Raw genomic sequence first — 25,406 nt, forward strand, 5'->3', positions numbered from 1 at the left:
TTTTAATTCCTCTTCACCTCAGGTTCTGCTTCAATATGCGGTAAATGAGGAGGAAGTAGATGTGGGTGAAGGGTGATGTTAAAGGTGACAAGGATCTTAATCGAACATGAGGATGATGACTGCGCAACCGGAACAACCTGATCAGAGTCGCCGCCGTCGTTGAGTTTCGGGGTGTAGTTACACTCGAGGCAGCTGGCAGGAAGTTGATGATGAAGAAACCCTCAGGTTCTAAACACCACCTGCTGCTGTGTGCATTATTCAGCAGCGGCGTTTGGCCCCAGCTGCAATGTTGCGTAACTCTTCTAATACCCCCTCACCGAATCGGTGTCAGGTCATGTTGGAAGGATGTGATTCAGAATTCTGTCATAATCCACAGGAAGTGGTACAACCAGCGAAGCTGTTCATTTGTGTGTGTGCGTGTGTTTGTATGTGTCTTAGTGTAAGCACAAGATTAGTGACAGCAAGCCAGACTGGCGCTGGGCTGTACCATCCTCCTCCTGTTTTAAAGGATTGACCCTCTAAACTGTGATGACTAGCAGACCTTTTGATCTGAAAAGGAGTTTTGTGTGTGTGTGTGTGTTTGAAACTTTAAACGTCAGTCTATTAGAACAAAGATTTCAGGACAACTCATTAACCTTTCTACATGTTTATTACAAATATTTACAACATTAATTCACTCACATGAATTAAAGAGCAGCTTTGAATGTGAGGTAACATCATTTCACAGACGAGACGTGAACAAGGTGGTTTCAATGACATTAAAACACACACAGTTTAAATTAATGGGCTTCCAACCCCGCGTGAACAGCCATGTGAACACAGTATGTAGGACAGTCCCCCAAGCAGTAGTATCGATCTATCAAAGTCCACAGCAGCAGCAGCTGAACGTGCATGTAAATGTGTGCGCAGCAGTGTGTCTGCCTCAACTGTCCTTCCTCTTAACAGTGTTTCAGTGTGATATCCGGGTGTAAAGGCCGGAAATTCCCTGAAGTCCCGGCTTTGTGTGTATGTGTGTGTGTGCTGGTTTATGGTCAACTGTTAACCACTTCACTTCTTCTCTGTCTGACTCAAGTCTCTTTCTGCTGATTCACACATACACACACTTTGAGTCAGCAGCAGTCACTTGTTTGGACTCATTAAACTGAAGGTGAATCACCAGGAAACAAAAAGCAACACAACCAGTTCCCCTTCGGGTTCTTCCTCAAACTTTCCGCCGTCTCTCTTGCCGGCCCGCTTCTTCTCCTTGTGTGCTTTGTTGTTCTCTGTGGGGGCTTTACAAGCCCGGCAGGCACACTGTGATTGACCGGAGAGCTCGGACCAGTGCCCCGGTAATCCCACTGTCCCGGGACTGCTGATGTAGGTCAGCTCCGCGGTGCGCAAAGGGATCACAGCGCCCTTAACGAGGAGTAGAGAATCACTCCGCTCTAAAGTCCCCATAGGAGGCTATTTTCTCCCTCCATCTGTTCAGAAGGCAGGTATAACCCGATTTAGAGACAAAGTGGTCAGGGACTCCCCGGCGCGACAGCTGCCGAGTGGGACCTCATACCTCTCTTCCCCGGGCTCCAGCCTCGCCCTCTTACTTGGGAGGAAGTCAGGCGCCGCCGACGCCTTCCCTCGGCGTTTCCTGGACTGCTTGGCAGGGCTTAAGTTTTCTTTGTCCTCTATGATTTCGCTATCACACCCGTCCTCCGTATTGTCCGGCTCCTCTGGGGCCGTTTCGGTTGAGTTAAGTACCGGCTGGGGTTCTGGCTGAGGCTCTGGTAGCCGGGTTTGTTCCCCTGGGCTGGAGCTGGTGTCCATCGGCTCCTCCGGAGCTGACTGCGCCCCGTTCGGGCCCTCGCTCTCCCGCGAAGAGTGATAGATGTCCCGGGCAGACCTCATGACCAGGGAGAGTAGGAGGCTCCGGTGAAGTCTCAGTCCTCCTCTCTGGGTCCTGGAGGCGTACAGCTTGCTTATAGACACGGCCAGGATCCGCCTGGCTTCGATGTTCACTTCCATTGCTGTTGTGGCACTCATTGTTTTTCTGTGCGTAATTGCGCACCGTTGTTTTGGCACTTTAACCAAAGGCGAAAGGCTGAGTTTAACTTTAGTTTCTAGTTTGTAATCTATCTTAGCTCAGACTTCGGCTCTTCTCCGTTTGTTGTCATCTGAGAAATGAGAGCGTGTGAGTAGCAGGGTGGTGTTTTATTTCCTCTCTGACGTAATGTGGACTTCATTCCTCTGTAAGTGACAAACAGGCGCCGCCCACACCTGATGTAGCTGTAGCAGCAGCACACACACACACACACACACACACCATCTGTTCCGTCTACCATTCCTTCCTCACAGTTTTTTTTTTGTATTACTTGGATATCTTTCCCTTTGCTGTAATAAATTTGAAAGATGCTTTGGTTTCTAGTAACATATTTTCTCTTTCTCGTTTTCAAACTTTTCCATAAAACATTTAAAATATGTCAAACAAGGTCTCAATGTTTGATCCATATTTTATTCAAAATATTTCTTAGACATTTTATTTTAAAATACTACAAATTCTAAATCACTGTAGGCTTAAATCACCCTTTACTATCTATCTATCTATCTATCTATCTATCTATCTATCTATCTATCTATCTATCTATCTATCTATCTAAAAAACTTGCTCATTGCAATTTTACGAGCAGAGGTTTGAAACATGAGAGGCTATTGAGCACATCAGATGTCAGGTGTGCTGCCCGGTGTTTAAGGAAGTTTTTGAATGTAAAGTACCTTTAAAAAAAACTAAATAAAGAATGGTAATTGAGCAGCGTGAGATTAACCGCTGTTTACATTCGGGTAAAAACCCAGACAGCAATTCGAAGAACTGACGTGGGAAAAGGAAGTGTGTTCAGTTTCTCGTGAGTTTTGGCTCCTCCTCCATATCACACACAAACACACAGAGCAGCGTACTCATGACTTCAGAGGACATTCCGTTGACTTATATGACTAGCTGTACTGTAACCATAACTAGCCCAGAGTGCTTGTTGTCTAAACTTAGCCCCAGTCCCAAACTTAAACCTTCAGATCTGACTAACTTGTTGTGTGTTTGTCACTCTAGCATAAAGACGCTCTATAACTAGCTTTAGGTCCCCACAACAGGAGTAACGCCTGGACCACACACTCAAGCGCTCACCGCGTCATTCACTCACACGTTCTGCCTCCATATATGGCTCATCCGGTAGCCTGGGAACGCGCACAGTGGAAAAGCCGTGACGCGAACGCGCAACCGCAGCCCTTCCTCCCCACGGTCCTCTCTCTCTCTGTGTGCCCGGGCACAGCGGTGGTGGCGTCATCTGTACTCCATATATGGAGTTATCACCGGTGTAAATAAGGTTACTATGCAGCTGTACGACCGAAGTCAAACGGCAGGAGCCTTTCTGTCCGTGCTGCTTTCAAGTCCCATTGGAAATATGTTATCTTAGCCTAACAGCGCAGAAAAACCTCCGATTCTGCAGGGAGCAATGCGTAATAGAAGTCTTTCCAGAGAGCAAACGGATGTGCATGCACTTTTATGAGTCAGTTTGTTATTTATCTCTCCCTTTAATTGGTAGGGACAACGACCTCTGATCAAAAGGTGAAGGAAAAAGGCATAAAAGCTACAACGAGATAGTTCTTCCATTCAGATTGCAGCATCAGATAAGTCAGCATGACAAAAGTAAATATTTTCACTTAGCCAACTTGTGTCATAAACCTGTCTGAGTTTGTTTGTTTTTTTCTACAGAAACGCTTAAATGCAAATTTGGGGTATTTAGTAAAGGTCAGTTTAAGGTTAATACGTCGGAATGATGCTGTTAGGAGGCCTGGGTCGTTGACCCAGGGTTTTTGAGTTTGTTATATTATTTATAATTTCTAGTCTTTGGTTTCTTTGAGTTCTGTCTTATGGTTTTTGTCTCTGTCGTCTCTAGTTGCTCTGTCTCCCCTGTCAGCTGTATCTCCTTGTCTAGTTCGCTTCTCTGTGTATCCTTAGTTGCTATATCCCCGTGTCCAGTCAGTCTGTGTCTGTAAGCTCAGTCTGTGTTGTGTTTCCTGTTTTACTTTGAAGGTCTCTGTCTTTTCTCAGTGTGTTCAGATTACGCTTCTTTGTCTCGTTAGTCCTGATTTGCCCCAGCTGTGTTTCCCTCCTGTTGCCCATTCCCTGATTACTCCCTCTGCGTATTTAAGCCCTGTGTTTTCCTGTGCTCTCTGTCGCGTTCTACCGTTTATTATGCTGTGTGTTTTGTCTGCTTGCCTGAGTTTATGTTTGAAGTCTTAGTTTTGTTACCTTTTTGAGTTCAGCATTAAAGCTGTTTTGAGTTCACCTTTTTGCCTCCGAACGTCTGCACTATGGGTCCACCATTCCTGCCTGCACACAGCCTTAACCTAATAGATGCACTGTATATAAAAGATGGACACAGCCTTGTGACATTAAATTATTTGTAAATTTGTGTTTTAAACTAAACTTTAACTAAAAAGCAGAAAAATGAATTTCTTATACTTCGAAACATCTCACTGTAATTTGAAAATATTGTGTGTGTGTGTGGAGGTGGGGGTGGGGGAGGACAAAAACAGTAAAGCAATCAAACAAAATGAACTCATAGACCTGAAATCAGGCAAATTCCATAACTTAGTGCAACTACAGTTATGCCCTCTCATCAGGCACTCATTTTAATTCTTTTTTTTTTTACGCCCACACGTAACTCTGCCTGTCACACAACTGCAAGTCAGTGCAGTATAATCATTGGCGCAGCGTGCCAATTACACTCGTTATCACTAACACTGGTAATCACCGCCCTCAAGTGCTGTAAAACATGCAAGCCGTAACCATGGAAACCTTTCCCATCACTGCTTTTCCTTCCCTGATGACGTGGACATGGCACCAGAAACACAAACAATATATTGGATACAGCTTGCACTGCATGCACTGTCTTCTTTGTTATTCCAACTATAAAATTTGTTGGACGTGTAAAAGAATAGGGGCAATAAAGTGGGCTGCAATAGCTACAATATATTTTTATGACTTTGCCAACAAAACATTGTTGTTTTAGCTGGTTGCTTTACATTTGACAGATTTTACTTTACACTTGGGTTAAAGAAAAGAATTAGAAGATCAAAAAGATGTTTATTGCTACTTGCAAGAATTGCCCCCTTTTTTTCTTTCTTTCAACAATCACATAAGTTTTTGGTCTGAATCTGTAAAAATTGTAAAAAAAATAAACTGATTTGTTGTTAGCAGTTTTGGGGGGTTGTTTTTTAATCACATTTGACTCCTAGTATGCACGTTTAATGAGCCGGTCTATAAGCTGAGCAGATCTTAAGCAAAGAAAACAACCAAACATGACTTCACTTGAGGTCTGTGGATCCGTCGCTATGGTGACAATGTTATGTGAGATTATACTTACGCTGCCTCTGCCTAAGGCCAAATGTGAAGCGGGGAGTGTGAGTTGGTGTGTGTGTGTGCGCAGCAGACTAGAGGGCGGGGCCCGCTTTTTCACTGTGCAGTAATTCTTTGTATAGGATACAGTAAACAGTGGTTGGTAGTACTGGGAGATGACCTAGTTGGCAAAGTAGACTACAGGTGGAAAGCATAGAAACAGTTGCTACAATGAACATTATATAATGGCTGAGATTTTATTAACATATGCCTACATTTTAAAGCGCCATAGCTGCTATCATCTATTTTTTAAGGACGGTTGCTAATGCTGTTCAGTAGGATATCCACAGTCAGGGGAAAGAGAAAGTACACCCTATTTTAATTCCAAAGTTTTACCTATCAGGACAATAAAAAATAACTTAGTCCTTCCCAAATTTAAAAAAAAAATAGATAAATACAACCTTAGATAAACAACAGTGCATGACACATATTACACCACATCGTCATCTGACAAAAGCTGAACCAAAATGTGGAAGCAGTGTGTGAAAATCTAAGAAAAATACAAGTACACCCCATGACTCAATAGCTGTTAGAAGCATTTTTAGCAGCAATAATTTGAAGCATTTGTTTTCTGCATGACTTTATCAGTCTCACACATTGTTATGCAGGGATTTTGGCCCGCTCTTTGACAGTGTAGCTTCAGTTCATTGAGGGTTGCAGGCATTCATTAATGCACAACTCTTTTAAGGTCCCACTGTAGCATTTCAGTCAGGCTGCTTTCTGTTGTAGATTTGCTGGTGTTCTCGAGATCATTGCCATGTTGCATGACCCAGTTTTTTCCAACATTTGCTGTCAGACAGATGTGACTCTACAATACTTTGGTAAACAGAGGAGTTCGCCGTTGACTCAGTGACTGCAAGTCCTGTGGTTGCAGAATAGGTCTAAATCACCCCTCCTCCACTGTGCTTGACAGTGGAGGTGTTTATACTGATCTGCTGTGTTTAGTTTCCAGCAAACATTGCCCTGTGTATTATGGCTAAACATCTCCACTTTGGTCTTGTCTGTCCACAGGACATTGGTCCAGAAGTCTTGTGATTTGTTCAGCTTTGCAAACCAAGCTGCCATGTTTTGTTTTGTTTTTTCTTAGAGAGAAGAGTCTTTCTCCTGGCAACCCTTCCAAACAAGCCATACTGGTTCAGTCTTTGTCTAAATGTGCTGTCGTGAACTTTAATGTTTCGCATACCGGCTGAGCCCTGTAGAGTCTGAGCTGTAACTCTTGGGATTTTTGCAGTTTCTCTTAGCATTGCTTGGTCGGACCTTGGAGTATATTTGCTTAGACCTCCACTCCTGCAGAGATTGACAGCTGTCTTCAAGCTTTGAATAATCTTTCTCACTGCAGAATGACAGACTTCATTTTGTCTGAAAATGCCCCATAACCCATCCCAAGCTGATGGGCAGCAACAATTGCTTCTTTAAGTCCATCGTAGAGGTTTTTCCTCCTCGGTGTTGTGTTATCACACACCCAAATGCTCCAGATCAGCAAACTTTCAAAACCTCTGCTTTTTCGTAGTTGCTCACACGTGGTGATGATCAGTTTGTTTGTCTCTCTGTCCTTACCTGATTTTAAGACCTGCTGAGAAACCTGCTGTACCTGCTGCAAATCCAAAAGCAGACACACACTCTCTACTTATTAGGTTGCAGCTTTACAAACTCTATTTTTATTTGAGTGCAACTTTGATTGAACATTTCCTCCGGGTAAACAAAGTAAGTGGAAAATAAATCTGAGTTGATTCTTATAGTCACATGCAACAGTCATACACTCAGGTGTTTCCTTTTTCCAGTCCCAGCATCTCTGTTGTGAACTGCTTTTGGCTGTTTCAGTAGGGAAGCTTCTATAGATTAGCACATCTCCTTCTGAGCTACACATTTCTTGTGAGACTCACATGTACTGTCACTTCCCATCATGCGCTTCCCATGAGACACTGAAAACAGCACACACAAAAAATAAAAATATAAAGCAAAACACATAGTTATAAGTACTCTTCCAGTCTTCTGTGTAACTGCATTTCCTTTTCTTTGTGCTTGTGTTCCTAACAATGCAACAAAATCTGCAATAATACCTGCTTTCTCAAGAGCCAGTGGATAAATGGCAGACGTTTAGACAGCTGTCAGTCCTGCAGTATTAGCTTTTAAAAGCAGATGCAGTTTCTCAATAGAGCTGATTTACACTTGGCTCTAATTCTTGACAAAGGATTAACTGTGTGATAACCAAGCAATCATTTTTTATTTTTTATTTTTGTTAATTTTATAACCAAAAGCTGCAAACACCCTGTGGTTCCAGCATCCTTGACTTTAAATCAGTGCCTCGACAAAAACAAGTGGTTTAAATGAATCACCTCGGTCTGCGAGGAAGGGCGAACGCACTTATCAGCTGCAGGAAGCTCCATTAGGTCATTCTTACTGGGAGCACTTAAAGGCACCACAAAGGAATGGGTCAGACTTCTATATTTAGACTCATGCTTCTCTGCCTGTTTTCTCCTGCTTGTTGACTCTCAGCCAGTTTCCTTTTTTATACTGGCACGATTTGGTTCAGTTCAGATCTTGTTTTGTTCCGGCAAAGAAAATTTTCCTGCTACATCACGGTGTTAGGGTAAAATGAGTCAAGGTTTCCGTCAGAGGCAGATCTGCCTTCAGCTGAGCTGGACAGTACTGAAGCAACGGCAACAGATCAAGTGACAGAACGAGTGGAATTTGTAAGAATCAGAAACATGTCCTCGTATCAGTTTTTTATCAGAGGGGTTTTTGAAGGTATTTTCCTCTTATTCAAACAGAACGTCGAAGGATGGTGGACATGAAACTGTACAGACTACAACTAGTTTTAAAGCATATTTGTGAAACGTTTGTGACTGTGTTGTATTGTATAATCACTAACTGTGTGGCACGGGCTCAAACATTTGTCTGCCTAATGATGGTCCAGAAATGTGTTTACATATGACGCACACATAAACAAAGAGCAGGGCTTCTAAATGCAAAGCAACAGAGGGAGACAGTTTCCCAAACGATGAAAATGAAAGCTTTCTGGATAATAAAGGCATTCAAACTTTCAACATTCAAACCCTAACCCAAACTTTGATTCTTCTTTCTTGTGTGCGTGTGTTTACATGTGCAATGGTTACCCTCTCTATTTGTTTGTGGAATTTGTAAATCTAGATAAGCAAGGTTTTATGACATCACATTTATGACACGCTAACTGAAAGCCTGGGATAGTACCGGCTATGTGAACACAACAGCGGCACTTTAAATCATCTTGTGACTTGTGTGTAAATGTTGACTCGGTGCTATTACCCCTCAAAAACTTGGGGTCACTTACAAAAAACCCTGGAATTAAAAGAGAAGATATTTCCCTAATATGATGTGAAACTGGTCAGAAATATTGTAGATGATCAGTAGTTATTACTGGAATCAGAATCAGTAATCATATTCCATTGAAATTCTGTTGAAAAATGTGTTTATGATCCTCGGTGGAATATCTGCGTGTACATAGGCCCGCTGTCTACAACCACTCCTGTGTTCCAGTGACACATTGTTTTAGCTAGTGGGAGGTCATCAAGTTAAAAGGCATACTGATAATCAGAAAACCCCCTTTTCCAACTATGTAAGCATGACTAAAAAATGTTGCTGATTAAAGATACAATTACTTGTATCTTTAAGCTTCGACGTTTGTGCAATTGATTGCAGTCGCAAAATGGACAATAAGAAGAGACCTTTCTTCTGACCTTTCAGAATCAAATCAAATCTTCAAAACAAAGTAATTAAGTCTATTCCACAAGGGGGGAAAGATTTCATACTACAGTTTCATCTAGACAAGAGCAGGACGCCTCACTGGTCTTTATTAAATGACACCCAGAAGAGCCAGAGTTCAGTGTTTTTTAAAAAGGAGTAGTACACCATGTTTCCCAAACACAGGAAGAAAGAAAACGCACTTTTTTAATTAAAAATACTCTGGTGAGTTTTGAAAGCTCCTCACACCCTCCACTGATGATGTTTCAGACACTTGACTGGGCAAATTTACTCCTCGTTTGATCAGCTTGGCAGTTTTCAGCTGTAGTAAAATAAGATTTTAGTCTTTTAAATAAGAACTCGTGATGACTCTGACATACACTGTCACAGTCACCATGAGTTCAACAAGGTGTTGCAAACATTCCTCACAGATTTCGGTCCGTATCAACACGATAGCATCACACAGTTTGTCAGATTTGCAGATTTGTCATTGGCAAGCCGACAATGATGGGAATCAGCCGTTCCGCCACATTCCAAACATGCTCCATTGGACTGAAAGAACCTGGAACAGAAGATGGGACATTTATAGCTATAGCTGTGAATTTTCTCAGGACAGGATGGGAGGAATTTGGGGGAGGGGGTGCAGGATGACGACAGGAAGGAAGGAAGGAGCTGGGCAGGACAGGGTGGGCTTGAGAAAAGACAAATGGGTGGGACAGGACGGAGGCATGCAAACACGGCTGTGGAGGATTTGCTGAGCATGCTTTTTTTTCTCTCCCCTAGCAACACCCTGCTATTATCCTTTTTTTCCTTTTACCATTTTCATGGATCGTCTCAAATTAATTTCTAATAGGACCTCCATAGTGTCCAATGACACATCAGCCTGGGTCAGATTTCCACACTGAGGTTGGCGAAAGCACTTTCCATGAAACTGTTGTCATCATCAGATGGACTTTGACCCTGTTGCTCACAGAATTTTCCATTACCTTTTCCAAATCTGCAGTACAGTCCGCATGGTCTGCACTTTAAACTTGAATCAATCAAATAATATATACTATGTCCAGCTCCCATACCTGTTTTATCTGCCTCTTTGTTTATAACTGTTTTATTCTTGTCCTTTGTGTTTATGCTTGTGACGAAGTCCCAACAAATAGTGGCTCGGACAGCGCCTGCATAGCTGTTACTGGGCTGAGTTATATAACTACCATACCACCCCCAACTCTCCACCTCCCCTCCCCTCCCTCTCTTTTTTTTTACGTCTGTGCGCTACCAGTGACGTGCGCATGCGCTAGGTGTGAAGAGGAAGGAAACAACATGTCGATAGAAGATCCATTTTTCGTTGTGAAGGGGTGAGAAATTAAAACTAAATGAAACGTGAAAGCTCGCGTTGTTATAAACTAACTACAGCTTTTAGCGCGTTGAGTGTTAGTTACGCGGGGGTGTTGCTATTTTCCCCTCAAAGCAAAGTTATATCAAAGAAGTTAGCTCAGCGGCTAGCTCTAGCTAGTTAGCATTACTGCTACTGTAGCAGCTGCGCAGAGGGGCTCAGTGAGTTTGTTTTTTTAAATCACAGCACTCACTGAAATCCGTTTCTACCCACACCCCACTTGGCTGCCAGTGAAAACACCGGGCCAGCTGTGAGACTGTGGTCAGGCACTTTAAAGTCGTTACGAAGTTAGGAAGCATGGGAACTGGGGTTTGTTTTGGTTAACCGAGGGGCGTAGCTGCAGTGCTCAGTTCGGAAAACACCCCTGTACTTTAAATGATTAAAGGGCGAAGTCAACTGGCTATGATTTTCCGCGCTGATAATGTTCCTGTTGTGTGTTTTTGTTCAGGGAGGTGCAGAAGGCCCTGTCTCGAGCTCGGGGCCTGTTTGATAGATGGGAGGAGCTGTTGCAGGAGGGGACACAGGTGAGCCTCATGGGCTGACTCACGTGGTGCAAACATGCTGCCAGGATGGCACACAACTTATCAGGGTCATCAGGTGTTCATTATAGTTTTAAATATTGTAATTGGAAATAATCCCGCTATTTGGGAGTTATCGTTGCATCACTGCCGTTTGTGTGTGGTTTATTTGCTTGCAGTGTTTTTAATAGAATGTGTATATTGTCCAAAGTTTTGCAGGGCCTTAAGGTCTCTTGAACACTAATTATTTCATAGGAATTAAGGGGAACTGGTATCCACATGTCCATTTTTTTTTCCTTTTGGGTTTTTTTTTTTCTAGAATTCTGGTCTCATTGGGATCCTGATGCTCATCCAGTACCCATAGGTGGGCAGGCAGGGAGGCATTCAGTTTTTATGAAGTGTAGACCTTAAGGGCCATTTGAATAGCTATAGCTGTATCCCCTAAAAATCAAACAGCTTTGTGTTTTATCTGAAGCAATTCACCATCCTCATTATTACTCATTCTTATTGATTTGACTATAAAAATGTTTCTTCTGTTTTTTGTTTTTTAAAGTTCTCTCAAAGTAGAATTTTTTTGTGTTTTTTAGCATTTCAAATGTAATTTTAACTAGAATCTGCAGACACTACAACAGTCGTCCTCAAACTGTTTGTGCACAAGGCAGACTGAACAACAAGACAAAAGTTCAACCACAGTATTTCTGTTTTACCTTAAGCTACACTACTATATTACTATACATCCATCCCGGTTATATAAGACACTTTAACCCAATCAAACAAATATACCTGGTGACTAAGCGTTAGATCCTGTGCTCTTTAAAAGTAGGCAAAGCATCTCTTTGGAGGATATTCCAAGTTCCTGTTTAGCTTGTTTGACACTGTGTAAGCATTAGTTAAGTCGCCTCAGCAAATGAAACACTGTAGTAATATAGTAAATATAAATGCTATTCATTAATTTTTATGCAATTATAGTGAAAATGTTTGGTTGACAATAAATATAAAGCTATACCTGGAGTGGGCACACCATTTGGGAACCACTGGGATAAAAAAAAAAAGAAGTCACCAGCCACAGTTATAAGAAGACTGGATATTATCCAAATTGCAAAACATCTGAAATAAAATGTTTTTTGTGGATGTCTCTAATATTTATAATCAATGCATTTTTTTTTTTTTTGATGTACTGCCTCAGGCAGTGGATGTAATTAAAAAGTATTTGCAGTTGGTTTTTGAGTTTCCGTCTGTTTGTTTCAGGTGAGTCGAGATGAACTAGACTGGAGTGCCAACGAACTGAGAAACTGTCTGAGGGCCATAGACTGGGACCTAGAGGACCTCAGTGAAACCATCAGTATCCTTGAAGCATGAACAAATCACTTCCCCTTGCCCCACAATGCCACTGTCATCACATGATGAGCAGTATTTTTAAAACAAACAGACTCTTTGTGCCCCACACTCACGCTGTCTTCCTGTTTTCTTCCTATTTAATCAGATTGATCTCCTAAACTGGAACCATTTTAGTTACATAATTTACCATAGAAGTATTTAAAAGTCCCTGTCAGCACTTAGGAACATATCATAAAACATTGCTGATAGAAAAGGAGAGAAGGCAAGCTTTTATTAAATGCCTGAACTTCTTGTGGGGTTTTTTGTCATCACTGCTTGAGACGGATTAATAAGTGTGGTATGAATCCCGAGAGTCGAGGTTGTCAGAATACCTGAAATTTAATGCAATACCTGGTCAACACCATAACACAGGTCCTTCTAGAAGCAGGTGTAATTGCACAGCAGTCATACCAATACTGTCTCTAGATAGTGGTCACCTGAACGTTCTGCATGTATGAATCAGCCGTCACATCTGATTTTGGTGCTATCTTTGCATTTGTGAAAATCTCCACAAGGTTTCCGTTAAGTTCCATGTATCACTCTTGTAAGAGGTGTAGCATTAACTGAGCCGTTTTGTTGGTGGGTCCTTGACTGGTTCAGGCATCGTGGAGTCAAATCCAGGGAAGTTCAGACTGGGTGATAATGAACTTCAGGAGAGGAAAGATTTTGTGGAACGAACCAGGAAGTCTGTCCAGGTAACTTCAACCTGAATTCATTTTTTTCCTGTTTCCACACTCTTATATATTCAGACATCAAGTCCTGTGGTCTTTGTTTGTTGTTTTTTGTTGTGTGCTCAATAAACATTTGTGAATGACATGAATAAAACATTGCAGATGACAAATTGTAGATGAAACAACATAGTTGTCGTCTTCTTAATTTATAGCAGAGCTATTTGATACGGTTGCTTTAGGTCTCAAATGTGTACCTGATAAAGTGATATCTGCTTAAATATGATAATCTGGAGTTTTGTCAAAAATCACTCTGTATTTACCCTTGAATACAAAACACTTAGTATCCAACATTTTACACTGCTCATAAAAATGAAAGGAACACTTTAATCAGAGTACAGCATCAAGACAGTTAAACTTGTGGGGTATTGATCTGGTCAGTTAAGTAGCAGAGGGGATTGTTAAACAGCAGTTGCATTAGAGGGGCAACAATGAGACAACCCCCAAAACAGGAATGGTATCACAGGTGGAGGACACTGAGATTTTTTTAAACAGTTTTACATTTGGCTACAGTCAGTGTCATTATGTATGAGGTGAGCCTGGACACTGCAGAGGTTGCACAGGTAGTCCAGCTACATCAATATGAGCCATTGCCAGACGTTCTGCTGTCTCCCAGCACAGTTTCACTGATTGGCATTTGCCGTAAAAGACCAGAACTGTTAACTCCACCACTGGCACCCTGTGTGTTTCACCCTGAGTACATGTGAAAGAGTCTGGAGAAGCCAAGGAGAACGTTACACTGCCTGTAACGTCGTTCCACATGATCGGTTTGCTGGTGGGTTAGTGATGGTTTGTCAGAACGTCTTTGAATTCAGCCTTTTGTAGGTTGATCATTTTCATTTCCATCAAACGATGGGGCGTCCTTTCGTTCCAAACATGATACCCAGTATCAGTATAAACCCACATCCAGCAAGATTTTTCTTTTTCTCGTTGGGATCTGATGTGTTTTAAGTGTTCCTTTAATTTTTTTGAGCAATGTACTTTACTGTCCAAATTTACAAAAACAGTTCTCGAGTATATAGTGAGGAAAGGTGGACGCCAACTGTCTCTGATTATTACAAATAAGTAAATGTTTGTAATCTCAGTGTATTGTTCACTCTTGCCTAAACATAAAGCCCTCATCTAAATGAAAATGAGAAGCTAGATTTACCAGTATTTTCTTTGCTTTGATGACTCATAAGTTGTGCTCTAATCTTCTGCATCATATTTACACACAAACACAGTATGACTAACAAACACTTATTATTTTGACCACACTGAGTAATCATTCACAGTGGGGGTTTTCCAAAAACTGCTTGGCGTCAGGTGATCTAGACCTTATCTCATAAATGGTTCAAAAGTCGTAGTACTCCCAGATCCATCAGAAGCATTTTTCAAATGAATATGTTTCATCTAGTATTATAATAATAATAAAAAACAAGCTATTAACTTCTTATTTGATTTTAATTAACAAGCTTTAGCACTACGCTGAGGGTATAATGTTTTATTTTGAAATCGGTTTCCAGTAGCTACAAGTGTTCTTGATGGAGCACAGACAGCTGCTTCCCTGGAAGGCCTCCGCTGTGTCTTTGTAGCTCCAGTGTTACCAATAAAGTAGAGGCAAAGTCAAACATTAGACAAAGCAGCAGCTCCCAAAGCTGAGCCACACTTATTTATTCATTTTCCCTGTTTCTGTTGTAACCACATATACAGTTTATTTCTACCTGTCGACATATTTAACCGCGCTGCAGCTGTTGAGCTCCTGACTTTTAATGAATTTAAATTGGTGTCCAAGCTGTAGGCACAATGGAAAACATGAGTCAGTTTTTAACACGACTTAACGGCAAAGGTGGCATTCTTAAAATAGGCCTGGAGAACTGAGTCACCGGAGCCAAACAGAAGAGCTCCGCTGTGAAGGAACAAAAGACTTTCTGACATTTCGATTTGCCTCACAGCGATTCTGGCGCAGCACAGAAAATCTCATTAATGAACATGTCTGCACTGAGGCAGCCTTTAAAAGGATTTTTCTGCTGCTATTGGGACAAATTGTGAAATGAGAGGTGAAATTATTTGTGTTTTGCTTTTTGTGTGTGTGTGTGTGTGTGTGTGTGTGTGTGTGTGTGTGTGTGTGTGTGTGTGTAGGAGATGAAGGATCAGTTGTCCAGCCCTTCTGCTGTGGCTCAGGCAGAGAAGAAGAACAGACAGGTTGGTGGAGATTTAAACACAAAACAAAACACACACATATTGTGTACACATAACATATATATATATATATATATACATATATATATATATATATCTACACTACTTGGTAAAATGCAATTTGAGGTACAGGGTCTGATCTACATCATCTGTTTTCACCTGTCGTGCACAGGACCAGGTAAAAATCTGGTCCTGTAATCTGAGCTACACTTCCCTAGAAATATGACTAAGCTATTGTGATTGTCTGAATCCTACATTGCATTTCTGTTTACTTTCTCAGATCAGCGTTTTACCCCTCAGCCGTAAAAGGCTGATGGGGTATTGTCACCCTGCTGGGTGAGCAGGCGCTTGGCCCGAACTCCCAAGTTTGAGAATACATTAACTCGAGAACGAGGTGATGTAGGATTTTGAACTTCATGTCATAGGTGCAGCTACTAAAAATCTCAGATGAGTTTAAATCTCAGTGAAACTGGACCTCAAGGTCAAAGGTCAACTTTTCCAAAAACTCTTTCGAACACACAAAATAAATCGTGAAAAATGTCACCTAGGATTTTTAAATTGATTTCATAGGTGCATTTACCAAAAGTTTCCACGATTTGTCTTTTTGGTAATATAAGACTGAAGTTTCTTACACTGATGTGAGGCGTCTGCTCTCTCAGTGTGTAAAAATGTTTTTTTGTATGAAATTCCATTTTTGTGCTTCCTTCTTCTGGTCCTGCTGTTTTTTTCTTACTGTTTTTCTTTCTGCTCTATGAGTTTCTTAAACTTTGGGAAAAAAAATGTTTTAGATTCGTGAACAGGCACACACAGGAAACAAAATTTGCCAGTGTCCAAATATCACAAATGTGCTGGTTTTACATGTGTGCTAATTCTTTGAAGAAAGTACGAATGTTTCTATGAACCTGGCAGTAAATGAAGTCCATTGCTAACTTTGGCTGCTGGAGCTTCATATTTACTTTCAGTAACCTTGGAATGTGTTTTATGAGAGAGAGGACCTGACCCTTCACTTCAGTTTATTATGTTCTTTATGCTCATTCATTCAACACGAGCCGCACCTTACATAATTCACAAACGAGCCTCGCTGTAGTTCACATGGACACCGTTATCATAGAGGATTTCTTGTTTTTGTTCTTTTGATGATAAGGCGCGAGTTTTATTAATGCACAATGCTACTGCAAAAGTTGCTCTACATTAGCCGAGAAATCCTTGCTTTTGTTGCAACTTTAAAACAACACATTTCAAAGAGCCGTTTGTTGTTGTCCCTATTCAGGATTTTTTTGGTCTTTGCTTCGTAAAGCGCTGACAGACAGATCAGTTTCCATCTGCCACAGAAAAGAAATAACTGCACCATCTTATGTTTTGAAAAACTGTCAAACTCCTATTGTTCCAACAATAATTCTCCTCTGGAAACTCCTACAGCACACAGACACACAAACATACACGTACACTCCCAATTTTCTCGTGTCTGTGTTTGTCCAGGCTTTGCTGACTTCATCGGGCCAGGACAGGTCAACAGGACTGGAGGCTCATCTGGTGTCTGCAAACTCCAGATACATCCAGGAGCAGCAGGAGCAACAGCAGGTCAGAGACCAGCTGAAACTGAACAGATGTAGGGCCAAAAAAAAGGAAAGCAAAAGCCTCAGCGTTGGGAAACATGAGAAGAAAAAGGGGAAGGGACTAAAGGAGATATTGTTGTGTGACAAATGATTACATGTAAAACAAGGATTCATAAAAAGTCCCGTCAGAATATTTTGTTTGTTTGTCATGTGATAGATGACAGGAAAGCTTTAATCAAAGGATCACATAGGAGTGAAAAATAAGCTCGTCAGTGAAGGATTGCTGCTGCAGTGTAGCAGTGAGGTAGAGGAGACGTGCTGCAAAGTATCACACTGTGAGTGAAGTGAAAGAGAGTATGAGCTGTGGGTTTCCACTTCCTGCGGTGTGCGCTGATATTGGTGATGAAAGTGTGTGATCACACATCCTGTGTCAAGTTGTGGTATTCAGTAAGAAATAGTTTGTTCATGTCTTTTTTAATTAAAGATAAGTTTGACCTTTGTGTTTCATTACCTCAGCGAGGATGTGGTCTCCTCTGCGTTGACATCACTGCGGGGGGTTTGTAGCAGTGTATGATTTGGTTCAGTGATATGATGATATGGTTTAGTGGCATGTTTTTTTTTCTTTAAACTGTTAGTGTAGAGATTCTGAAAACAAGTACCCTCGATAAAAACTGTTCACTGAGACACAAAAAACATGTTTTTTTGTAAAGGGCCAGATTTACTAAGCAGGGAAATAGAATTTCAATAATTCACAATACTGTACTGTAATTCTGTACCAAGAGGCGGTCTGAAGTGATGAGTGACTGAACCAGTGTGTGTGTGTGTGTCGGTTTTAAGCTGGTATTTCTGTCTGGAAACAGCATGACATCCAGACCAAAGAGAGGCAGCGGAAAAGAATCAGTGAGTTCTGACACAAGAGTGAATCTTGTCGGGGGCGCTGCGTCTTGGAGGTTGGGGCAGTTGTTCTCTCAATGAATCCTGAGAGCTCATATGTCCAAAGACATTTAAATTAATTTAAATGTGATATAGAACAGAAAATGCAATACATGAAAGAAAAAAATAGTAATGATTTTGATGTTTCAGAGCTCTGTGTTCTCGCTGCGGGTGGAAAACGTGCAAATGGAGGTTCTTTGGTTCTCTCTGCGATTTTCATTCCTCAGAAATGTGATTTAAAACACAGCAAACTGCTCGCTGACTATAAAAAGTAACTAAACTTTACCGGGAACACATTCATGGCCTGTATGTCTTTTATTGCGTAGCTCTTCTCAGAGCTAAGCTGTAAACACGTTTGGGGTGAGGACTCTGTGAGCTAGAGGACAGAGCCTAAGCTTTAGTTTTGTGCTCAGAGCTGGTCATGATTATGCAGTTACTCAAAGAAGATCTTCCCCTTCCTACTCAAACCAACTACCACAGTCATATCAGCTGCAAGTGAGTTAAAACGGGGGTTTTTTGACATGAAAGAATTTCAGACTTTGCCTATGACATTACATGTGTTCGGGATGAAGAAGTTTGTGTAGTATTTGTGTATAATATTATAGTATATTTATGATGTGGGTATGTGTCTCACTGTGTCCCCACAAGTATGGGCATCTACATCTAAGGGTGAAGATTTTTAGGCTAGGATTAGGCTCGGGTTAGGTGAAGGATTATGGAAAATCTTCAGTAAAGAGATGTAAGTCTGTCCTTTGAAGTGATGGGTGCGTGTATGTGTGTGCGTGTGTGTGTGCGTGTATGTATGTGTGTGCGCGCGTGTGTGTGTGTGTGTGTGTGTGTGTGTAGTTGATCATGCAGGAGCAGGATGAGCAGCTGGAGTTGGTGTCGGGCAGTATCAGAGTCCTCAAAGACATGTCTGGACGGATCGGAGACGAGCTCGATGAGCAGGCCGTGTGAGTACACATGCACACCTTTGAGAGCTTTTCCTCAGGTGACTGAAAAAACACAATAACACATAAAGGTGTGTCCCAGTCATCATTTTCTCTTCTTGTTAGGGTTTGGTAAAGATGCCTTTAAAAAAATGTCACATGTGTGACCGCTTAGTTAGGACTGAATGCTGAACGCATTCGTAGCCCCACAGCATTTACATCCATGTTAAGCAGCACTTCAGGATTGTGGGTTTTGAAAAACAAGGTCTTCATGGGTGCTTGCAGTCACATAGGGCTTTTTCTCCCCACACCTGACAGTCTAAACCAGGTTCAGGTTTTTGTTTGATGTACTCGATCTAAATCCTGACAGGATTACAGGCTGGGGTGTGTCCAACATCACCGAAAAGCACCTCTTCCACTAAACCTTTTACAGCTTTGTCCGTTTATATAATAATGTCCTATCACAGATGTCCTATCAAAAGCCTGCTGTAACTTCCTGTAATTAATCCAAATGTTTCAAACAAATCGCCAAAATTTGTTGAAACTACAAATGACTGAAGCCGCAGTCCCGTTTGATCAAGACCAAGGTCAAATCTTTTGGTCCATCCACCGTTAAGCTTTCACAAAAGCCTGTTGTTTTGCTTCAAATTAAGGTTATATGACTTTCAATCACTCTTATAATCTGCTCCACATCCCTGCAACAGCCAGGCCTTTGTGAGGTCACAATGTGCAGACGCTGATGTTAAAGTTCTCGCGGTATCGCTCGTTTTGTTTTTAGGATGTTGGGGGATTTTGGAGACGAGATGGACCAGACATCGTCCCGCATGGACTCTGTGCTGAAGAAGCTGGAGAAAGTGTCTCACATGACCAGCAGTGAGTTTACACACAAGCAGTTATATTTTCTACATTCACAGAAAATTTACCTTCAATTAATTTAGTTAAAGTGACACTGCCTGATTTATGAATTAAATCAGTCAGTGTGGGCTGTGAGAAGTGCAGTTTGACTGTGAGTCTGAAACATTGCTCTCAAAGTTTAGCCTGTGTGTCAGTTCCAGTTTCTGCACTGCTGTTTAGCTTATTTAGCCATACATGAAGACCAGAGGAGCGTTTCTCATTCATTTCATCTCCCCTGTTCTGTCTGTTGTAGCAGACTAAACTGTGAGGAACACAACTTGTGTCAAAAAGAGTGACAGCAACCACAGCAGTGTTTTTAAAAACAGAAATGAAATGAAGAAACAGGAAGGGGAAACACTAAAAGGCCAAAACATTTCCTGTGTGACCCTCAGTCATATGCTGGGTACTTGAATCGGCTCTCAATCATCAGTCGTAGTCCAATCAGACACAGAGCTAGTTGGAAAAAGAAAATAAGCCTAACACTAAACTGAGTTTCTTCCAAAAAAGAGCGGTGTATTTACTGTAATAGTTTATGTTGCCTAAATATCGTTTTAAGCTCTGTGACACTGTAGCGCAATGATGTCCTGTGCTGTGTCCGTCAGGTCGGAGACAGTGGTGTGCCATCGGTGTCCTGGTCGCCATCCTGATCGTGGTCCTCATCCTCTTCTTCGCACTCTGACATAAACAGTCTATGACCTCTCGACCCTGTTCACAGACTCCTCCCTGTCTGGATGGCTGGACGGTTACAGAGCCCCTCCCATCACTCCCTTTCTTCGTGCTGAGGGGAAGCTGGTGATCTGCAGGCTATAGCGAGGATGGATCCTCCACTTCAGCCATTCTAGTGGGGAGGGCGCTGCTGGTCTCTCAGCAGCACAGTTTAGCACGGGGGAAGGGGGGAACCCTGGTGGAATTATGTCTTTTATTTTGATGCATTTTGGTTATTATTGGAGTTAAAGGTACTCGGGGAGGACTGCTCCTGTTGGGTTAAAATCACAAATCTGCAAAAGTTAGCTTCATTTTAAGCCAACAGCAGTAGCATGGGGGAGGATTTTCAGTGTTGCCTTAAATCTATTTTTATACCATGTTGAAATGTGCAGTTTGTTTGTGTGCCTAGATGTAAATCATGCTGGGAACTTAGTCCTTACTAGCAGTAATCAGCATCGGGCAGGTGTGCAGGTTTTCCCTCCACTCCAACACAACAGCAGCTCACTCCACTGATGAAGAGTTTAGTAAAAACTGCTGCTGAGCTGTGTGTGTGTGTGTGTGTGTGTGGGGGGGGGGGATCTTATGGATCCTGGTTTTGCCTGTCAGATTCATTCCGAGTCTCTTTTACTCAGCAGAGATAAATGATTCATTTCCTGCTCTGATAGTGATCTGCCTCAGAGAGGCAAAGGCCACCTTCCTTCGCACCCCCGCAGACATTTGAGCACACGATTGGCTAAGGCTTTGTTACCCTCACTGGGTGAAGAAAGACAACCTTGGCTTCAAGCGAATGGCTCTGCCTCTCTCTTTTTTTTATTGAAAAGCTTCAGCTAATGAGCAGAGGAATAGTTGCTGGGCAGGATGTCCCCACACAAAGCCTAGATTTAGGCTTAGAGCTCCCTCTGCTGGAGCCTGCGGCTCATTTTTAGTCATTTGTGTCACGTCAGGCAGCAGTACCCCCACACTGAGGTGTGTTGCAGCGCTGTGTAAATGCTTTGACTTGCTTTTTGTGTGTAAATGGAAATTATTCTTGTACAAAGCCTCTGATTTTTAATCCAGATATGGGTGATCCAGATATCTTCACTCAAGCTTTAATCACCCAGTTACAGAGAAAATGAACTCCTTGTTTTGTAGGTTAGAGGTCAGGTGCCTTTGCCTGTTGCAGGAGTGGGTAAGGCTGAAAGTACCTTTACTGCCAGAGCTTTGTGTAAGTTAATGTGAGCTCTTGTCCCAGCTTCAGAAGGGCAAGTAGCTCAAAAACCGGGAAACGTGTCAGTCTGAAACAACACGGGGGCGAATGAATGTAAAGGCACAAGAAGGGCTTTGAACAGAGAGCTTCCTTTTACTGTTTCAGTTAAACCTGGGAATTGTTTTTACATGATTATAATGTAACGGCACATCAGACACGTGCTTGACAAGTTTCATGTAGTGATGGTGCTGAATTGATTGCAAAGCTGATTGTGCAATTACAGCACTCAGTGTGTTGGTCATTGTTAACTAATCTGATCTGAGCAAACTGAAGTATTAGATGATCACTCCCACCGATCCTGGGTTTTAAAGCTGGGTTAGGTGATATCGTTTTGGTTCATTACTCCAAAATACAGTGTATTATAACTTGCAGGTAGTCAGAGAAGAGACTGGACCCGTGCACATCCTGTAGTTGAATTTTGTGCCATTGGGACACACGGGGGTAGAGAAGTGAGTAAAGGGACACGAGGAATGAAATAGTCTGTGTTGGAAGTGGAACATGGTGGACTTCTGTGAGATTACTGGATTTAAGCAGTGGACACTGACCTAGAAGAACAGGGTGTGAGTCCTGTGCGAAGCCACAACTCAGTGTTGTCTTGTTTTTAACCCAAATGAAGCGCACATACCTCTGCGCCTCTGGTGGGAGGGGCTGCTGCCCAATTCAGCTTTAACGGTACTAGCAGTAGATTATTTCAAATTATAATAACTGCAGTTAACATCAGTGCTGAACTCCACCTAGCACACATTTACACTAATCAGCCACAATATTAAGACCCCCTCCCTAATATCACATAGACCCCCTTGTGCTGTCAAATCAGCTGTGACTCATCATGGCATGGACACTGGGAGTCTGGGGGATCAGGATCTGGGGAGGTTGGGCTCTAAGTCACTCTTTGTGCCGTCAGAGTATCAAAAGGTGGATGGCACGAGTTAAAATATCAGCCACACGAGCAGCGTGGCTAAAGGTTTAAACATGATTACGTGAGTGGTTTTTACTAACCTTTGGTTCAAAACTGCTAATGAAAGTAAATATTCAAAGTGCCAATGGTCACATTTGTATTTATTCTGTATGAATGACCAGCTATTACAACAAGTATGTTTTGGGTTTTTGGATGTAAATGTGTAAAATACAGTACTGGTAGCCATCGTGTCCTCTTTTTCACACATGATGTTTGAGTATGTCATTGTGTTTTTACTGCCTGTGCTAAAAAGAAAAAAGGACAACATTGGTGACAAAGTATAAACTTTCCTGTCATATACACTATATAGAAGAACAAGTGAAGGGAAAAAACAAACTGCATAAAGTGAATCACACAATTGTTCTGTTACTGGCATCCAGAGATTTTTTTTAAATTGCTGATTGTGGTTTTAAGTTTCATTAAACTTGAAATGACCGAATAACATCCTGAGTGTTTATCTTCTTTGAGACGCTGGCTTCCCTCTTGTGATTTGTTCCTCTGATAAAAGCTTTCACCGGATTGCAGATGTTTGAGTTTTAATTGAGAAGCACTCTGCAAAATGGAAACATCCCTGTGTGTTATTCTGAGAGCCGCACAGCCATCATTATGTAAAATTACATTTACTTTAACTGCGAGGAGCGCGCTGCTACTCCCTGGAGGCTCTGTGAACTGTACACATCTCTTAAAATAACCAGACGGCAGTCGGGAGACCGACAGGTTCGCGCGTGTTTCAGACGTCCTGTGAAACTGGGAGAGGAGCTGATGGGTTTTATTAAAGTCAAGCCGAAGCTGCTCAAACTGTGAGCACATTTTCCTGTGACAAACGGTAAGCCACCTTTCAGGATGGTGTTATTTATCAATTGGGAGAGCTTACATTAAAAAAAAAAAAAATACAGGAAATGGGACACTTCAATGTTAGGGAGAAAAATATTAATTGTGCCTGTTCTTTCCACTGTATGAAGTGCATCTCCATCTCATGTGTATAAGTGCAGCTCCAGATGCTTTTCCACCAGCCTGCAATATTAAACATACAATAAATAGCATTTGCTCTTTATCATTGTATTTCCATGACAACGAGTAATAAAAAGCATTGCCCCTCATGTTTGTGTATTTGGGAGGGTGCAACTGCTTACCTGTGCACACAAAGGCCTCCTCCCACTTCAGATGTATCCTGGGGACTCGGCGGTTGCTGCTGCTTGTTTAAGATTGTTTATTTGAATTCATGTTTATTTCCAGATATTTTCAAAAGGCAGCCGTGGAGCCTAAACTTGGCTAAGAAATAAGGGGGGAAAGCACTATGTTCATAAAATGTGTGCAAACAACTGAATTTTGTTAGAGAATAAGGTGTGGAGCATGTCTGTGGCGTAATGAGTTCAGTTTTATTTAAGAGGTGTGGTAATAAAGTTGACCCCTTGGACTGCGTTCAAACCTCCACCCCACAACTTGAATTTCATTTTCAGATGAGTACAGCGAAGGCCAGAAAACTTATGTCTGTTCAGTGCTTCATGCCTGCTCAACTCGATGCAGCTGAAGCGATTTGCATCGACTCTTCCCCTTCAGAGGCCTCACAGTGTTACAGAACACCTCTGTGACAGTTTTAATTTAGCCACTGCACAACTGTGTGGACCTGCTGAGGGATAGAACAGCTGTGAAGGCTGTGTTCTCTGAAGAAAGAAGTGGTTTGCACATCTGTGGACGCACATCACACATTCACTCACAGGTTTTTTTCCTCCTCACTCAGTTGACCACAGGGGGGCAGCATAGCCAGTCACATGATTGTGTTTGTTTTATTCGTCTGCTGCTTAAAAGTCCAGGGTGAAACTGACTTTGTTTTTACATCTGTATCTTATTACTGTCGCTGTTAGCATGCCCAGATTAGCATTTAGTTCAAAACTATCACTTTTACAGATGCACTCTATGCTAAGAGTCTCTCCCAAAGCCCAGTACTCACATCATATTACTAACAAATAAGTATTTACTTGATGGAGCATATTTCTGTTAGTTAACTACCCGAGACTGCAAGCTTCTGCTTTTATTTCTTATTTCTAACCAAATGTCACTCTTGAGCTGAATGCAGAATTCTGTCTGCAGTTCCTCTCGTGACCACTTGAGGCTCCCCAGTGACGCCCATTATTAAATTAAAATTTACATCCTGGTACATAAAAAGGTTTTACTTTCTAAAGCTAATTTCAAACCTCATATTATGAATAAAAGATGAGGTTTTTATTTGTATATAACTCACCTGTTTGGATTTTATTAAGGCAGAAAGTAAATGGTACCTGTGATTGACAGGTAAGCTACTACAGGCAGCTCAGGCTGCTAGCTGCCAGCCTCACCTCTGCTATTTAAAGCCACCAACTGAAGCTCTTGACCATTTTTGTAGGAGTCCTTGAAAAGAAGTCTGTGCTTCACTTTAGGTTATTGAGGTTTTATTATTTTAGCAGTCTCTTACTTGTGTTTGAAATCCAGAACTGTTTGGATTAGCTGATAACTTGGCACTCCACCCAAATCATGCCCTGCTTTATCTGTTTTACTCTAAATAAGTAATAATTTACCAAATAAACATACTGTGAACTGTGAGTAGGACTTTAAGCTAGAAATTGAGACCATCAACTCACCACAATAATGTTTACTGAGGGTTGAGAATTGAGGTTTCTCATGTGATGGCATGCGCACATTGCTCAAGAGTTGGCCACCATATTGAATGTGATACAGCCACGGCTGTGTCAGGGTCTCTCCTGACTGGTTGGCCGTGGTTCCTGGAGGTTTTTAGCTGTTAGAAAGGAGGCCCTGCACAAAAAATTTCCAAGTCACTCCTTGGGTTCCTAGCTGATTGCATAGTTGCATGT

The 25,406-nt window shown here is 41.8% G+C and overlaps 2 protein-coding genes across 2 annotated transcripts; one reads left to right on the plus strand and one right to left on the minus strand.

The window, feature by feature from the left end:
- Nucleotides 1-630: 630 nt before the first annotated feature.
- On the minus strand, nucleotides 631-2,173 carry ier2b (immediate early response 2b). Its single transcript, XM_031747278.2, has one exon. The coding sequence runs from the start codon at nucleotides 2,014-2,016 to the stop codon at nucleotides 1,465-1,467; it is 552 nt and encodes a 183-aa protein (XP_031603138.1). The 5' UTR covers nucleotides 2,017-2,173; the 3' UTR covers nucleotides 631-1,464.
- Nucleotides 2,174-10,425: 8,252 nt separating this feature from the next.
- On the plus strand, nucleotides 10,426-22,999 carry LOC116326123 (syntaxin-10). Its single transcript, XM_039613572.1, has 9 exons — nucleotides 10,426-10,494; nucleotides 10,981-11,056; nucleotides 12,299-12,392; nucleotides 13,028-13,122; nucleotides 15,277-15,339; nucleotides 16,816-16,917; nucleotides 18,672-18,778; nucleotides 19,533-19,627; nucleotides 20,251-22,999. Exons 1-9 carry the CDS (start codon nucleotides 10,460-10,462, stop codon nucleotides 20,325-20,327), a joined length of 744 nt encoding a protein of 247 aa, XP_039469506.1. The 5' UTR covers nucleotides 10,426-10,459; the 3' UTR covers nucleotides 20,328-22,999.
- Nucleotides 23,000-25,406: the final 2,407 nt, after the last annotated feature.

Source organism: Oreochromis aureus, linkage group 6, assembly GCF_013358895.1.
Source record: "Oreochromis aureus strain Israel breed Guangdong linkage group 6, ZZ_aureus, whole genome shotgun sequence".
Lineage (NCBI taxonomy): Eukaryota > Metazoa > Chordata > Actinopteri > Cichliformes > Cichlidae > Oreochromis > Oreochromis aureus.

Excerpts from the sequence above, each read along its gene's own strand:
- ier2b (XM_031747278.2), bottom strand. The coding sequence starts at position 2,016 with ATGAGTGCCACAACAGCAATGGAAGTGAACATCGAAGCCAGGCGGATC.
- LOC116326123 (XM_039613572.1), top strand. The coding sequence starts at position 10,460 with ATGTCGATAGAAGATCCATTTTTCGTTGTGAAGGG. Across the intron at positions 16,918-18,671 it reads AGCAGCAGGAGCAACAGCAG|TTGATCATGCAGGAGCAGGA; the intron begins GTCAGAGACCAG and ends GTGTGTGTGTAG. Across the intron at positions 18,779-19,532 it reads GAGCTCGATGAGCAGGCCGT|GATGTTGGGGGATTTTGGAG; the intron begins GTGAGTACACAT and ends TTTTGTTTTTAG.